The sequence below is a fragment of the Pyrgilauda ruficollis genome, unplaced genomic scaffold (assembly GCF_017590135.1).
Source record: "Pyrgilauda ruficollis isolate IOZ18807 unplaced genomic scaffold, ASM1759013v1 scaffold50, whole genome shotgun sequence".
Classification (NCBI taxonomy): domain Eukaryota; kingdom Metazoa; phylum Chordata; class Aves; order Passeriformes; family Passeridae; genus Pyrgilauda; species Pyrgilauda ruficollis.
In genome coordinates, this window is record NW_024526600.1 from 1,249,332 (window position 1) to 1,264,793 (window position 15,462).

A 15,462-nucleotide genomic window follows, 5' to 3' on the forward strand; every position below is an offset into this window, starting at 1 on the left:
GCTCTAACTTTACAGTATCTGCTTCCAACAAACTTCTCTCCAGGCTAAACAGACACTTGCTACTCACACGACAGTGCAGGGGGAGTGATGCTGAAAAAAGAAGACATGGTGTGGCTGACATCTTTGCTTGTCTTGTAAGAGTAATCTGAGTAACGTCGGAACGATTCCATCAATACTGTCACAAACAGGTTTAAGAGCCCTCCAGGTAGGTTGCAAGCCTTGGCACAGGGAACAACTAATGCAAAGTGGTTGCCAATTGACCAGAGGTTCTGGGAAGGTACAAAGCAGCACTAAGGACCTTGACTTAGGCTGATGACACAGTTTTCTTCCTCTGTGTTCTCAACATTTCAACCCTTATTTCAGAGGGTATGAAAGAAGCATGGTGGGCTATGCTGTCAAGTGCTATTGGTTTTACATATGGCACCCAGGAATGAGTGACACCAAAACTGAGTTTGTATAATGCTGGATAAGCTTGCTCACATCTCAGTTGTATCTGCACCATGTATCTACTAAATTGAAGTAAGCTGGTCATTTACACAATAATGGCAACTCTGGTTCCTGCAGGACAGATGTGTACTATAAAGATCATTAGGAAATGACACTACCACCTTGCCCAATGAGCAGCCAAGGAGAGGACACTTCTCTCCCATCAAATCTTGGATGATACTGCTTAATAGAGATTCCTAAAATTAATGGAAGAAGGTTGATGCTGTTATGAGATCTCTGGAATGGTGTTTGAGACATCTTTTCTCAAACTGTATTGGCCCTCCAGGCTTGTTATTTATTCTTGAGTCACTGACCTTCAGTGTTCCTTTGCTCCACACAGTGTAAAGAGGAATACATGCTCTTACCTATTATTTCTTCCTGGATTCAAAACAATATGGGCCAGGGAGCTAGGTCTTCTAGGAAAACAGGCAGAGCATAGTTCCTCCTGGAGTACCATAACGCTACTTCTAAGTGATGACTGAAATAGATCTTCTGTGCCAGTCAAAAGATTCACAGTAAAGACCCAGAAGTTCTTATCCAGTGTACAAACCCACTGAGGTACTGTAGGTGATGCCTCCAGGAAAAGAACAAATGTAAAACAGATACCCTGATATTTCTGTCTCTGTACTCCACAAAAAAACCAAAAAACCAAACCAAACCAAACCAAACAAAACAACAAAACAAACAACAAAACAGAACAGAACTTTTCTCTATCCACACATACTGCAAAACTTCTCCTCTGCCTGGGGAGTTCACTGTTCAGGCAGCTATATTTGAGTGTGTTCTTGTGTTTATCCTTTTGTTGTCATTTACAATAGACCAAATTGACAAGCCTGACTGACATCTGTATGGATTTCATATACACAGCAACAACATGAATGAGGTAAAGTGGCCTCTTGGGAGACTGCTGGAACTCTTATTCATTATCATTATCACATGATGATTGGTGCAGAGGATGAGGCTCCCAGCCATCCCATCCTTGAGCTCTGCAGCCCTTCACACAGTGAGGTGCTGCAAACATGCTACGAGTGATCTCTTTTCCTGTCACCCCCTGCAGCCCCACTCTCCCTGCTCCCACACAGGACACCCAAGCTGAGCACAAGGTGGATGATGTGTTCCAGGCTCCAGCATGAGTCCAAGCCAAGCTACAATTCAGGCCCACTACCCCGGGCTGCTGTGGCTGGGGAGAATTCAAGGCCTTGCAACACTGGCCTTGCAACACTGGCCCACTTCATCACGGTTAAGCAGAAGAGAAACTCTCAGTTACCAGACCAGTAAGTGCCAAAATGCCTTCTCTCTTCAATAAAATGTCTCTGGTTTTTATTTTTCACACCACAGAAAGCTGCATCGGCATTCAGACCAAATGAAATTCAAGAAGAAAAGTGGGACAGATAAAAAATCTGTGAAAATCTCTTTTCTCTTCCAAATTGTTTTTCCTAGACACCTACTGGGTTACATTATATTGGTATCACTGCAACTGTATTCATGAAAGGGGAAACAGTAGTTTCATTGTTAACCTCAAAATTATATCATGAGGGTTTGGTGAAATGGGTATGTTAAAGCAATTAAAGAAACTGCAATGAAAATGTGGCACCGTTTTCATGACTTATGCCTTTACAAGACTTTGGATAACTACTGCTAAAGGTTAATATGCTTTATATGAATCTGCAGGTATCTGTGAGACACCAAAAGCAATCTGGGGAAGGAATGCTGCATGGCAGAGACATCTGCTGGGTGCTTCTTGCACTCCTCCCACGCCTCGTGGTTCAGCTTTCCGGGGTTGTGGATCCTGGGAGAAGCCCCGAGCCGCTCCTGCTGCCTCCAGCTGGGGAGTGAGTTTGTGACTAATGGAGAATGCAGCACACCCCTGCCCAGCCAGTCAGCCACTCAACAGGAGCAAAAAGTCTTCAGACTGTGTGCAGGAATTTTAATAGAAACTTCTGCATCTAAATTGAAGGCTCTGCTCCTCTATCCAGCTGCCTGACAGTGAACTGTCAGAGGAAGGCTGGTGAAATTCATCCCTTTCCCAAGCATATACAGCAGGAGAAGATCAGTGTTTTAATTAGGGAAAGGAGCTATCAGGGACCTCTGCAATTTTGACAATGTGCTTGCACTAAGGCACTGTTATCTAAGTTAAAAACTGAAAATGAGGTTTCAGATTCTAGCATCTCTTAAATACCTTGCATCAACCACCTCCCCTCTCAGAGAGACAGTGATGCTACTCTCCACCTAAAAAGTGATCTCAACCCTTCTCCCCCTTCCTCCTTCATAGTGGGAAAACACAGACTGATCATCCTGGGTTGATGGGATCACACTGTGCTTTGCCCATATCCCAGCATTGTGTGTTTCAGTTTTAGACACTGGCTGACACAATGCAGAAAGCACTCACCGAGTACACTCTAGAAAGATGAAATCCTGTTTTACACAACAGCAGAAAAGAGGATGCTTTGCAAACTCAATTCCCTTTTCTCCAAATGCAAGGATACAGCTGATGCAAAGCATCCTGCAAATGAAAACAAGCAGTATTTGATTCCACAAGCACCGAATGCCTGAACTGTGTTTAGCACATCACAGGTGTAGGGTTTGAGTGATAATCCCCAGTGCAGCAGGATTTTTCCTGCAGACACCAGTTCACATCTGATGGGAGACTGTTTTAAAACCAGCCTCTGCTCTTATATTGTAAGAACTCTCTCCCTCAAGCTACTTGCAGACAAAAACATGTTTACCTCCACCTATCAAAGCACCAGGGGAAAAGAACAGCCCCTTGAAGGAAATTAATCCCCGAAAAGCGTTTGAAATGTCATAAACAGCTTACTACCAGAGTGAACAGATGCACTAAGAAGGATAAACAAGCATTTGCCCAGCCCCTCAGAGGGAGTTGGCTGCACACTCCCTTTATAGGCAGAGGCAGGTGCTGGGGTCCCAGCGTGTGGTGGCCAAAGGCCACTTGGTGTGGCCCAGCCCAGGTGTCCAAGGCAAGCAGCTCAGGACTAGCAGCCCCTGGCACTGCAGCACCTCACTCAGGGGCACCCTGAGAAGCTTTATCACAGCTTTTGCAAAGCAGCTGTGCGGGACTGAACTTGCACTGCCCACCCTCAGGTGAGGGTGCTCACCACGGAGTATGTGCCCTGCCTGCTGCTGCAGGGCAGTGGCAAAAGCACAGCATTCCAGGAAAATAAAGACCAGCCTTCCACTGTCTGCCCCAAACACATTTATGCTTTCCCCATGAGGCAGTCTGTGGGGCAGAGGCATCATAGCCTTCTCTCCCAGTCAAATAAGCCTCTCCCTCTATTGCCCAATGAATATTGAATTATTCTGTGCAAAATTAAGCCATTTTCTCATTCAGAAACACTGAATGTTCCCTTGTGTTCCTGAACAATCCATTCCTGAGTGTAGCACTCCCTCAGATAATGGAGGAAAATCAAGACAGGCCTCCCTCTCACAAACAAGAGTAGGTTAAAAAAGGTGATACAGAAGACACAGTGGTAATGCCCAAAACCACAAGGGCAAGGTCACTAGGATTAATTTTGCCTATTTTGGAGATGCAAGACAAGTCTGGCATTACTGTGCACAGTCCAGGAGTCTCCATGAGCAGGTCCTAATTAGGTCATGGAGAAGATGTGGAGGGAAATAATTAGGCACTTGTGGACTTTTAAGCACATCTGCTGAAGAGCATGTGCTCAATGAACTACAGAATACTTGTGGTGGACCGAGCCCTCAAACTCTGCAGCAGCCCAAAGCAGCTACAGGGGAGTCAGTGGCTTCTGCAGAAGCTTCTGGCACGGCAGAGCTCTGCTGCAGGGCAGAAAGCCTGCTGAGATGCTCCCCTTGACTTGACTCCCAGGCAGGTGGCCTGTGCTGTGTAATCCTGCAGGAACAGCCAGGCCTCCAGGGAGCCAGTCAGCTGGGGAGGCCTTGACTGACACACTGAATTCATTAAGCTGCTTTGCTAAAGAGAAATAGAACAGAAATTACACAGAAAAAAAAAAAAAAAAAAAAAAAAAAAAAAGGGCATTTGAGTTCTGTCCTTGGTCAGGTGTGGTAACAAGTGATCCCAAAGTCTTTTAGAGGACAAAAACCAAAGCCCAGCCTCTGCTCTAGAAAAGGAAATAATCTCTGAAATGAGGGGCTTGTATTTTTTTAAAACACATCCTTACATATCTGCACTCTGCAGCGTCATATTTCAGATGGTCCCTATGTATTAAAAAAAAGCTGCTATTAAATATAAAAATCTTGAGCGGTTTGATGGTTTTTGATTAGCCCTGTTTGTGCTAAACCTTTTTTTCTGCTCCACTGACAGTGGCACAAAACACAAAGTGCCCGCTTATGAGTTACATGGATGAAGAAATACTGTAAACAACTATTATGAGTTTTCCCCCACTTAAGAATGAGCACAATTACAATGATCCCACTTCAAGAAAAATTATGAAAGTATGCAAAAGAAATTAAGAAAATAAATTAAATTACCTAAGTAATTAGGAAACAGGCAGATCACGAGTCATTAAAGAGGCTGAATGGTTTAACCTTTCCTTCCCTTTCCATAGAGTTTCCACTTTCTCATGCTGAGAATGAAGCACATCGCTATATGTTAACCATAAGTGCAGGATGAATGCATTTTTTACTATTTAGTTAAAGCAGTGCCACTTTCTTTGCACATAGAAGATGCTTTTAAGAAGTGAGCTCCTGGGAATTACTTTTGGATTATGTGTCTTTCCATCACTTAGGAGAAACAGAGATGCTGGAGACGGTAACTGCAATAAGACTTAGTCTAACCTTTCTTCCACTATGCTTTTTGCTACCAGCTACTAATTTCTGAATATTTTTCAATTTAAAAAGCTTCTAACTTAAACTTCTGCCTAAAACAGAAACCTGCTCTACAAGACCCTGAATCCATTACTCCTTGAGAGTGGAGCAGAGAGGGGAGGGACAAGGGATGAGAAGCAAACCCAGAGTAGTTCAGACTGCGTTCCTGGCGGCGGCTGCCAATCCCGCCCCTCCGGGCGGCATTCGAGGGGCAGGTTTCACCTGCACTCTCCTTGCTTCTCTGGATGCCAGGAGGGCAAGAAGGAAGTCTCCCCTCACCATTAACAAGAGAACTAGGTAACTTGTAGCCAGCGAACTGTGATTTGTTTGCTGAACTGCATATATTTATTGTAAAGTTTTGACAATCGGTGTGCTTGATTTGTGGAAAGCTTCTACCTTGCACCCCGTGCAGAATAAACAAGGTCTCCTTTCCGAACCTGGCTCTTGGCCGTGTGAAAGACACCACGGCCAGGCTCTGTCGAAACCCGTGCCGAGGGAGTTTCGGTACTTTCTAGTTGAAAACCGAGGGGGATAAAGGAAGATGTCCTGCTCCAGCTCCGCCACAGCCGCGGTCTCTAACGCCTCACGCTGGCGGGAGGCCGCAGAGCACGATGGCGCCGGGGCCCGGGACTACCGCTCCCAGCAGCCACCGCAACTCCGCCCAGGCCTGCGCATGCGCCTCTGAGAGGGCACGCACCGCCTCCCCTGCTCACCGGTAACGCGCCTCCCCGCCCATTGGCTGGTACCCGCCGGAACCGGCTGCGCCGCGATGCGGATTGGGACTTGTGGTTTTTGCGCCCATAGCAGCAGCGGGGCGGGCGGGATATATGTACTACCATTCCCTGCGTGCCCCGCGCGGCCCGGAAAGAGCCGTCAGCAGCGGAGCCACGGGCAGACATGGCGGGGCAGATGGCAGTGCTGGGTGAGGTGGCGGCGCGGCTGGGCTGCGGGGTTTTGGGATTTTGCTTCCGTTCTCGCGTCTTTCTTCCACCGGTGTCGCCTCGGGCTGGCTCACCAGGGTGGCACGAGCGTCCCGTGCTCGGTGTGTTATGCTGTGTCCAATTCTGGGCTCCTCTGAACAGCAGAGACATGGCACTCCTCTAGCGGGTCCAGCGGAGGGCAACAGAGGTGATGAGGGACTGGACCTTTCAGAAGCAAAGGCTAAGGGGACTGGGGCTGTTGAGCCTCGAGAAAAGACGACTGGGAGGGAACTTTATCAATGTATTCTTCCCAGTGTCTGCAGGGAGGGGTCAGAGCAGGGACCAGGCTCTGCTCACTGGTGCCCAGCAATGGGACAAGAGGCAATGGGCAGGAATGGATGCACGGGAAGTTTCACCTGAACATGAGGAAGAAATTCTTCACTGTGCAGTGACCAAACACTGGAACACATCACCCAGAGAGGGTGTGGAGTCTCTCTCACTGGAGATATTCCAGAACCATCTGGATGCAATCGTGTGCCATGTGCTCTGGGATGGCCCTGCTTGAGCAGGGGTGTGGGACCAGATGACCCCTGTGGTCCCTTCTAACCTGACCCATTGTGGGATGCTGTGAAAGCCTGAGTGCTCAGTGGTACATTGCTCAGAAAAGCCTGCGAAGATTCGCAGCCCAGAGCAAGCCAGAGGTTTCCAACCAGTCTGTTTGAAGCACTTCTATGACCACCCTTCCGTGCTGGGAAAAAGAAAAAAAAAGAAGAGGTCATGTTGAAATTTAACTTATTTTCATTTCTTGTTGAGATTTTGTTTGTTGATGCCTTTTTTTGGTAATTGTCTGAGCTATTACTTGATGCTAGACTTTTGTGTTTCCTGTGTCTGTTGATTATAAGTAAAATTAAAAGAAAATCAACTAAACAACAAACTCTTCTGCACATAAACTGGTCTTCCCTTGGGTTTCAAGGTACAGGAAGGACTTAGAGGTGTGGGAATATGCTTTTTTGTGAGCTGAAACAGAACGAGGTACTATGGGTTTCTCTCCCCTTATTTTTAGCCTTCCGGTGAAGCTGGAGGTGTTAGAATTGTGAGTTCGTAGTTTCACTGTGATTTTGGGTGGCCCCATTAACTCGATGTCCTTTTAGGGTCATTCATATGCAACTCCTTCAGAAGTACTAATTAGCCTGTGTTATTGCAGAAACATGCAGAGAGAAATAGAATTATTACAGTGTGGTTATATTTTTGGGTTGGCTGTCTCTTGGGCTTTTTTTCCTTAATCAGTTTAATACTTAATGCCTTAAATTCTTGACTTCTAGCCACTCTCTGTTGAGCAGGAAATTAAAAACTAATTAGGTAGCTACCCAGGCCCCGGGCTGTGAAATAAAACTGCAGGAGGTGCAGCGTGTCACACCGTGTCATTGACTTGTGGGTTTGCAGAGTTGGTGCCCTAACCCTGCTGTTCCCAACTCCGTGTTTCAGGCTCTGCTGTGCTGGCCCTGCTCTTAGCCAGCTACCTGGCACAGCAGTATCTGCCCATGCCCACCCCCAGGGTGATCGGGATTGACCTGGGCACCACCTACTGCTCCGTCGGCGTCTTCCTGCCTGGCAGCGGGGCCGTGAAGGTCATCACGGATGAGGACGGGCACAGCAGCATCCCCAGCGTCGTCTCCTTCACGGACACGGGGGTGCATGTGGGATACGAAGGCCTGGAACTGGCCGATGCCAATCCTCAGAACACCATCTACGATGCCAAGAGATTTATTGGGAAAGACTTCACTTCGGAAGAACTGCAAAGCGAAAGCAGCAGGTATCCCTTTAAGGTAGGCAGCCACCACCTTCAGTTCTCTCCAAGCAGTAAGGGATGTCCTGCAGGACACAATCCAGTCTGGGGATGAACAGATCCAGAGCAGCCCTGCAGGTGCTCGTGGGTGAGAGGCTGGACATGCCCTGGCCATTGGGAGCCCAGAACCCCCCGTGTGCTGGGCTCATCCAAAGCCCCGTGGGCAGCAGGGCAGGGAGGGGATTCTGCCCCTCTGCCCCGCTCTGCTGAGACCCCACCTGCAGGGCTGCATCCAGCTCTGGGCTCCCAGCACAGCAAGGACAGGGAGCTGCTGGAGCCAGGCCAGAGGAGGCACCAAGGTGATCAGAGGGATGGAGCAGCTCTGCTGTAAGGAAAGGCTGAGAGAGTTGGGATTGTTCTGCCTAGGAAAGAGCAGGCTCTGGGGAGACCTAACTGGGGTCTCCCAGTACCTGAAGAGAGCCCACAAGAAAGATGAAGAGGGACTTTTGACAAGAGGATGGAGTGACAGGACAAGGGGGAAGGGCTTCAAGCCAAGGGAGAGTAGTTTTTTTTCTTATTAGAGATTAGGAAAAACATTTTTTGTTTTTGTGAGGGTGGTACTGTACACTGTGAGGCCCTGGCACAGGTTTCCCAGAGGTGTTGCGGACATCCCATCCTCAGAAGTGTTCAAGGCCAAGTTGAATGGGGCTCTGAGCAGCCTTGTCTAGTGGGAAGTGTCTCTGCCACTGTTAGAGGGTTGGAAGGAGATGAGCTGTAAGATCCCTCCAACCTGATTCTATGATACCTGAAATGTGGTTGATCATCTTGTCAGATCTTGAGTCATTTGGCCCAGTGTGATGTGCCTGAAAACCGTAAGAGGTTTCCAGAGAGTAGAAGGAAATGGTTGTGGAAGTTGTGTACCTCTGCATAATGATTTTCCAGAGGACCATGTGTTTCCCTACTGAGAAATGTGTTCCTGGGTAACCTTCCAGTCCCATCTCTGAAAGGATAAATTTAAACTGGAAGTGCTAACTGTGCTTTGCTGAAACTTTACTTCTCCCTGAAATTGTAAAATAAAAACACAAACAAACAAAAATCAACAAACCTCTCCCCTCAAAAAACCAAAACCCAAAAAACCAAAACCCAAAAAGGTTTTAAAGCCACATCTTCTCTGTCCCAGTGTTTTTTCATTCAGCGCTTTACTACTTACTTGACCAGCAGCAGAACCTGAAAGTGGCTTTAAGAAAACTAACCTGCATTATATGAGCATGGTGCAGAATTTGTTGAAAAAATAAAAAAAAAAATTGTGTACTGCAAGTGGTCTTTGAAGCCTTTTTAATTTTTAAATATTGTTAAGAGAAGCTGTTTCAGTACCAAGCTGCTTGTTTCCTTTTAGAAACCTGAAAGGTAACCTAATGATTAAAAAACCATCCCTTCTGTCTTTGGTGTTGGAAGTTGACTCCAAGTTTCTAGATCTTAACTTTTTTTAATGTATTTTACTGGGGCATAGTGGGTGTCATTTGTTTGGTTATACTTTCACCCCTTGAGTGGCATGTTTTGCATAATCCTCCTAATCAAGGAATAAAAGTGGCCCAGAAATGGCAAAAGCACATTTAAACTTTTTCAGAATAAAGAGATTACATGCAAATAAAATATTTGGTGGGAACAGGGTGGGGGAGTGTAGGAAGATTTCTCACTTGGGGGTTGTGTCGCTTTATCCTTCTAGATTGTCAACAAGAATGGATTAGCTGAATTTTCTGTGACAACTAATGAAACCTTTCACATCACTCCAGAGGGCATTGGCTCTAAGCTGCTGCTGAAACTGAAGCAAATGGCAGAAGCCAACCTTGGCATGTCCATTTCCAAGGCAGTCATCTCCGTGCCAGCAGAGTTTGATGAAAGGCAGCGTAATTCTACCATTAAGGCAGCTAACCTTGCAGGTGATGTCTCTCTGTTCCAGAGTTTTTCTTGGAGAGCTTGAGGTCTGTTTCACTAACAGTAAGGTCTTTGTAGAGAATACAGAAACTGTGAATCAGTGATAGAGAAGCTTAGAATGGATTTATTGTGAAAAACAGCTGAGAACTTCTGAGTACCAACAGGTGCAGCCGGCTAATGCAGACATAGATGGCTGAAAGTAAGCTTTACTTCAGGAAAAATAGTCTTTTTCATAATCTCCAAATAGGGAGACTATATAGAGCACCCTTGGACAATCATTCAAAGAGAAATAGAATGCATGAAATAAATCTCCTTAGCAAGGTTTATCTGGAAGCAGTGTGTTTGGGCACATTATGGTTTGTGATTTCACCCCGGTGCTGAAACAGTTTTAGGATTAAGTAAGGAAAAGAGTTCATCGCATATTACTGCTTAGGAAAATACTTCCTTTAGATGTGACACTTAACTTGGGTGTGTTTGAAAAAGCCCCAACAAGTAATGGCAAATGTCATTCTGATGTAAGAACTGCAGTTTTCTGAGGTGTACCTGAGTGTTGCTTGTTGTCTCTGCTCTTCCTAGGGCTCAGCGTTTTGCGAGTAATCAACGAGCCCACAGCTGCTGCTATGGCTTATGGGCTGCACAAAGCTGATGTGTTTAATGTTCTGGTGGTGGATTTGGGTGGAGGAACTTTGGACGTGTCTCTGTTGAACAAGATGGGAGGGATGTTCATCACGCGAGCCATGGCAGGTGAGAAAAATGCTTTTGTTTCTCAAGAAGCGGGAGGAAAGGTGCACCTGAAGTTGCTATTGGAGGGACTTTTAAAACATACCAACCATGTCACAGAGTGTTTTCCCAATGTACTCTCAGCTGATTTTCATGCAAAATTAGGTTTGTGGCAGCTTTCAGCAATTAAGACCACAGAGTCGTAGGTTTTGGCTGACCCAGAGGTGTAAGTTGTGGTTTCATTTTATCCATGTCTGTTAACTTTTTAACTTTTGTGCCCACTAACAAAGTGCTGGTGCATGTTACACTTACTGTGACCGAACTTTTGGGGGGTTGGGATTGTTAAAAATCCTTTTGTCACCTTTGCCCAAACTGGGAGTATTGACAGATCACTGACCAGTGCTTTGGTGCGTCCTTGCATGGTGTTTGGTGTCAGTTGAGCTGAGCAGGGTTTGGGAATGCATGGATCATCAACCCCAAAGTTTTGTGATTGGTGTAGGAATGGTTCATCCCTGGGCACAGAGCTCTGGCAGCAGTGTTTGGTTACACTAGTGAAGAGACAGCCATGCTTCAGCTGGCCTGCATGCACAGCTCTGAGGTGCATTGCCAGCTGCCTGTGTTGCCTTCAGCAAGCAAGTTCTGATGTGAGGTGCTGCTGCTGCTCAGTCCAGTTAGAGTGGGACAGCAAGAAAGATTCAGCAGCTTCACTCTGATTTAGTTAGACAGAGGTCCACTAAGTGAGTTACTGTTTTTAGTCAAAACAAAACAGTGGAAATTATTATCCCTCGTGTGTGCAGTGGACAATAATTTTGTCTATTGTCACAGCTCTGTGAGGTCATGTACTTGTGGTCCTGTGATTGTTCTTGCCCCTGAGCACCATCTCCCAGTGAAAGAGAAGCAGTGTGCTGCTTTCTGGGGCTTTGAAGGTGTTCTGTCTGATGCCTTCTGTTCTGATCTTTCAGGTAACAACAAACTTGGAGGACAGGATTTCAATCAGAGGTTGATGGTGTATTTGTATGATCAGCTCCGTCAAACGTACGGTTCTCTGCCAACACAGAAAGAGGAGATTCACCGCCTCAGACAGGCCGTGGAAGCTGTTAAATTAAACCTGACTGTCCATGAGGCAGCTACACTGAGGGTGCTGTTGACTCTGCCAGCAAACGAGTTTACAAGAGAACTTGCAAAAAGCCAGGTAAAAACAAGCAGTGCGCTAAAGGGTGAGGCCTCACAAAACACAAAAGGCCTGAAAAATCTTGGAGACACTTCCAAAGTAGAGGAGAATAACTTTGTGGAAGTTGTGTTTGAAACAGAAATCTCTCGGAAGCTGTTTGAGATGTTAAATGAGGACCTTTTTGAGAAGATTCTTGTGCCCATTGAACAGGTGCTGCAGGAAGGGCACCTGCACAAAGCAGAAGTGGATGAAATTGTGTTAGTCGGAGGCTCCACGCGGATTCCCAAAATACGTGAAGTTATTCGAGACTTCTTTGGAAAGGAACCCAACACCTCCGTAGATCCTGACCTGGCAGTTGTGACGGGCGTAGCCATCCAAGCAGGAATTCTTGCTGGGTCCTGGCCCCTCCAAGTCAGTGCTATAGAAATCCCTAACAAACATTTACGGAAGACTAATTTTAACTGAAAAGAAACTCTTCTCAATTGCATTCCAGCTCTCCAACAGGATCCATACTTATCTGACTGGGAATGGAACCTAATCTTAGCTTCATTCTATTCAATTTTCACCTGTTCCCATTAGGTGTTATTGGACACTTACCTGTGCTAAAGCTTGATGTTACTTTAAAGGTACAAACGAGTTCTGAAGTGTGCTGTGTTTACTTGGAGAGGGATATTGGATGAAAATGCCAGTGATGACACACACACACACATTTTCTTGCTAAATTTTATTAGCAAATCCTGGAGCGGTGTGTATTTAAAGTATAAAGGGAGTGTGACCAGAGTTTTGAGATGATGTGGTACTGAGGTACTTCTGGGTCCATGTATTTACTTGGAAGGACTGAAGCAGTGTTATTGCACAGAGCACTGGCAGTGTTCAGCTTACACTTATTTATTAGATTGAGCCATTTGAGCATTTAAGCACCTTTCCTAAAGGCATCTTGCAGCTTAAATGAGACTGAGGCATTCACTTGATTCTTCTGCTGTTCATAACAGCATAATGGTATGCTGAGGCTCCGTGGCAAATTGTCCCATGATTAGGAAACCTTATTGAAAATGTAGCTCTTGCCAGTGCAGTTTGTTGGTCTCCAAGGGCTTCATTCCTGACCTGGCTGTGATGGTTAAACACAGGTGCTGCTGTTTTACCAGTGATGTTCTCCACAGAGAACAAGGGTATATTGCCAAATATTCATACCTGCCCCTGCCTTATTTTAAAACTACAGGGATTTTATGTATCTTGAAGCCACACCTGCCTGTCTTCCCTTGAATTTAACCAACAAGAATTTAATCATTCTGCATCTACAAGCGTGTGACATCTCCCTGAAGTACCCCAAGCCATACTGTCCTCATGGAAAATGTGGGACAGAAGGGATGGCCTGGATGAAATGTAATTCCTGTAGCCCTAGTGAATGAAAATTGACCCAACTACTTTGTGCTTTTTAGCTCTTATGTGGTTTTAAGTTTTTTCATATCCCTACTCTAAACTGAACAGAGGTTGTAGCTGTCCTGTTGAGAAGGAAACAGTGTTGTGTGTAACTTGGGGTTTGAGGTGGCACTTCTTAGGACTCTTTTGGGCAAATAGATCACTGTCCAGATACCTTGAAAATGTGTTGTGAGGAGAACAAAGTTACTGATCTGAAGAAAAAACGAATTGGTGTCAGTTCTCTCTTTGGAGGGATTAAGCAATAATCAAGCACCAGGTGAATTCTATTATCTGCTTGGAACTTCCTACCAAAAAACATGTCATTCAGTTGAGACTGGTTTCAACACCCATCAGCCCAGTCTTCATCAAGTAAGCTCTAGTAACAGGTGGTTTTAAGGATTTTCTTGTCTTCTCCAGAATAATTTTGTATTAACCTTGCTAAGATAAAGTGTGGGCCTGAGATTTATTGTTTTAACCTATGACTATATTAAAATAGGCTTATTACTCTTCTGGCAGTAGGCCTGATTTATGGCACTGCCATAAATCAATTGTGCTGATTCAGCTGTTTGCATAGCTATTGTCTAAATGCATCTTTGAAGTAATCCAATTAAAAACCTCTTAAATTGAATCACAGTTGCACACAGCCATTCCAACAGCATTGTTTAACTTGACAGAGGATTCCCAAAGTACTGCTGACATCTGCTTAATTTTCCTGCATCGAAAATGAGGATTTTTTTTTTATTTGAGGATTCTTTCTTTCCTTTGTGCCTCTTTGAAAGTGACCCCAACTAAGTCTGTATGGAGTTTCCAGTAAGTAAAACTCCTGCAGTGAAAGAAGTGCCTCTTCAGTGACACCATGGATAAATGCAGTACAGTCCTCAGTTGCTGCTGGGGGCCTTTGCTTTGCAGACATAAATGTGTGAGTTCAACAGCTGCACCAACTCTTTATAGAGTCATTGTGGCCGTTCCTTCTGCCCTACTGTAAGTTCATCTCAAAATCCACTGGAGTTACAGTAGGACTTTGGTCTTCATTAATGCACTGTGTAAAACAAGCAGACCTATATAGAAACAGAACCACATCACAGAGAAGTTAAACTATTAAAAGCTTTTGCAGTTTTGGGACAAGTTAGGTAGGAGCTGTTAAAACTCTCGAAGCAAATAAATGAAGTACTTTTTTCTTTCACATCCTCCTTCACCTTGGGGGAGTTGAATCTCCTTCAATGTTAATCTGGGAACTGAAAGGGAAGGGCAGGTTGTTTACTTGTAAAAACTAAATCCACAAAAGGGTATTTATTCAGAGGTCTATACAGGTTGGATTTTTTAGCAGAGAAGTTACTATACACTGGATATCACAATGCATCCTTATTTATTATTTTTTCTGAATTATTTATTTTGTATATTTTAATACTGTATTTTGGCACAAACAAATTTTAAAGATGAGTCCACTGCACTAAGTGGATATTTCCAGGTATGCACATGGGCTGCTTACCAAAAGTCTCTCTGTAAAAAAGTTGATACTTGAAGGCTGAAATCTTTCTGTAATCCTTATGATTGCCTGTGGTGGTAGGTGTGTAACCAATTTCTCTAGCTAAGGCTTGTTTGGTGAGTTGAAATTCCTAAAGCATCAAGAGGCCTCAACAATTGTGTGTTCCCTAATTGTTTCCCGGTGCAAATGATGAAATGCATTTTATAAATAACCTTTTAGATTTTTTTTTAATAAAAGCAATTTCTACCCCTTGGATCTGTCTTCTTTCACTTTCTCAAGGAAATTCTGTCTTCCTCAAATTCCCTTGAAGTGTAGAAGATGAGGTTGTGTCAGCTGTGAGTTTGTACATCTGCGTTGTCTTGGGGAGCTGTAAAGTCTGCAGAGCCTGAACAATTACAGTGTTTCATAAATGTTTCAAAGCTGGCAAAAGCAGAAACATGTCTCTTCCTGTGAGGGAAAGGGAGAGCTCCTCCTCAACTTCTTTCTAGTTTCTCCTGTGATCCTGCCAGGAAAGTGTAGAGCAAGGCAACAAGCAGGGCTGAGGGAAGCAGCTCCTGAGAGGGTGGTGCATGTGGGATTTTTGAGCACTGGGGGGAATGAAGTGAGAGCAGGGCATAAGCAGGTTCTGCTCCCTGCTCCTTCCTGTTAGAGGGAATGACAGAGTCCTGGCCCCTTATGAGCCTCATTCTTCAGGTCTGCTCTGGTCCTGTGCCTGTCCCACTCTTCCTATGAGCAG

General features: G+C 45.2%; 1 protein-coding gene across 1 annotated transcript; it reads left to right on the forward strand.

Moving 5' to 3' along the window:
* The first annotated feature begins 6,156 nt into the window (after positions 1–6,156).
* HSPA13 (heat shock protein family A (Hsp70) member 13) lies at positions 6,157–14,979 on the forward strand. The gene is made up of 5 exons (XM_041480278.1): positions 6,157–6,211; positions 7,695–8,035; positions 9,722–9,935; positions 10,507–10,674; positions 11,613–14,979. Exons 1-5 carry the CDS (start codon positions 6,187–6,189, stop codon positions 12,284–12,286), a joined length of 1,422 nt encoding a protein of 473 aa, XP_041336212.1. The 5' UTR covers positions 6,157–6,186; the 3' UTR covers positions 12,287–14,979.
* Positions 14,980–15,462: the final 483 nt, after the last annotated feature.

Excerpts from the sequence above, each read along its gene's own strand:
- HSPA13 (XM_041480278.1), top strand. The coding sequence starts at position 6,187 with ATGGCGGGGCAGATGGCAGTGCTGG. Across the intron at positions 8,036-9,721 it reads GCAGCAGGTATCCCTTTAAG|ATTGTCAACAAGAATGGATT; the intron begins GTAGGCAGCCAC and ends TTATCCTTCTAG. Across the intron at positions 9,936-10,506 it reads TAAGGCAGCTAACCTTGCAG|GGCTCAGCGTTTTGCGAGTA; the intron begins GTGATGTCTCTC and ends TGCTCTTCCTAG.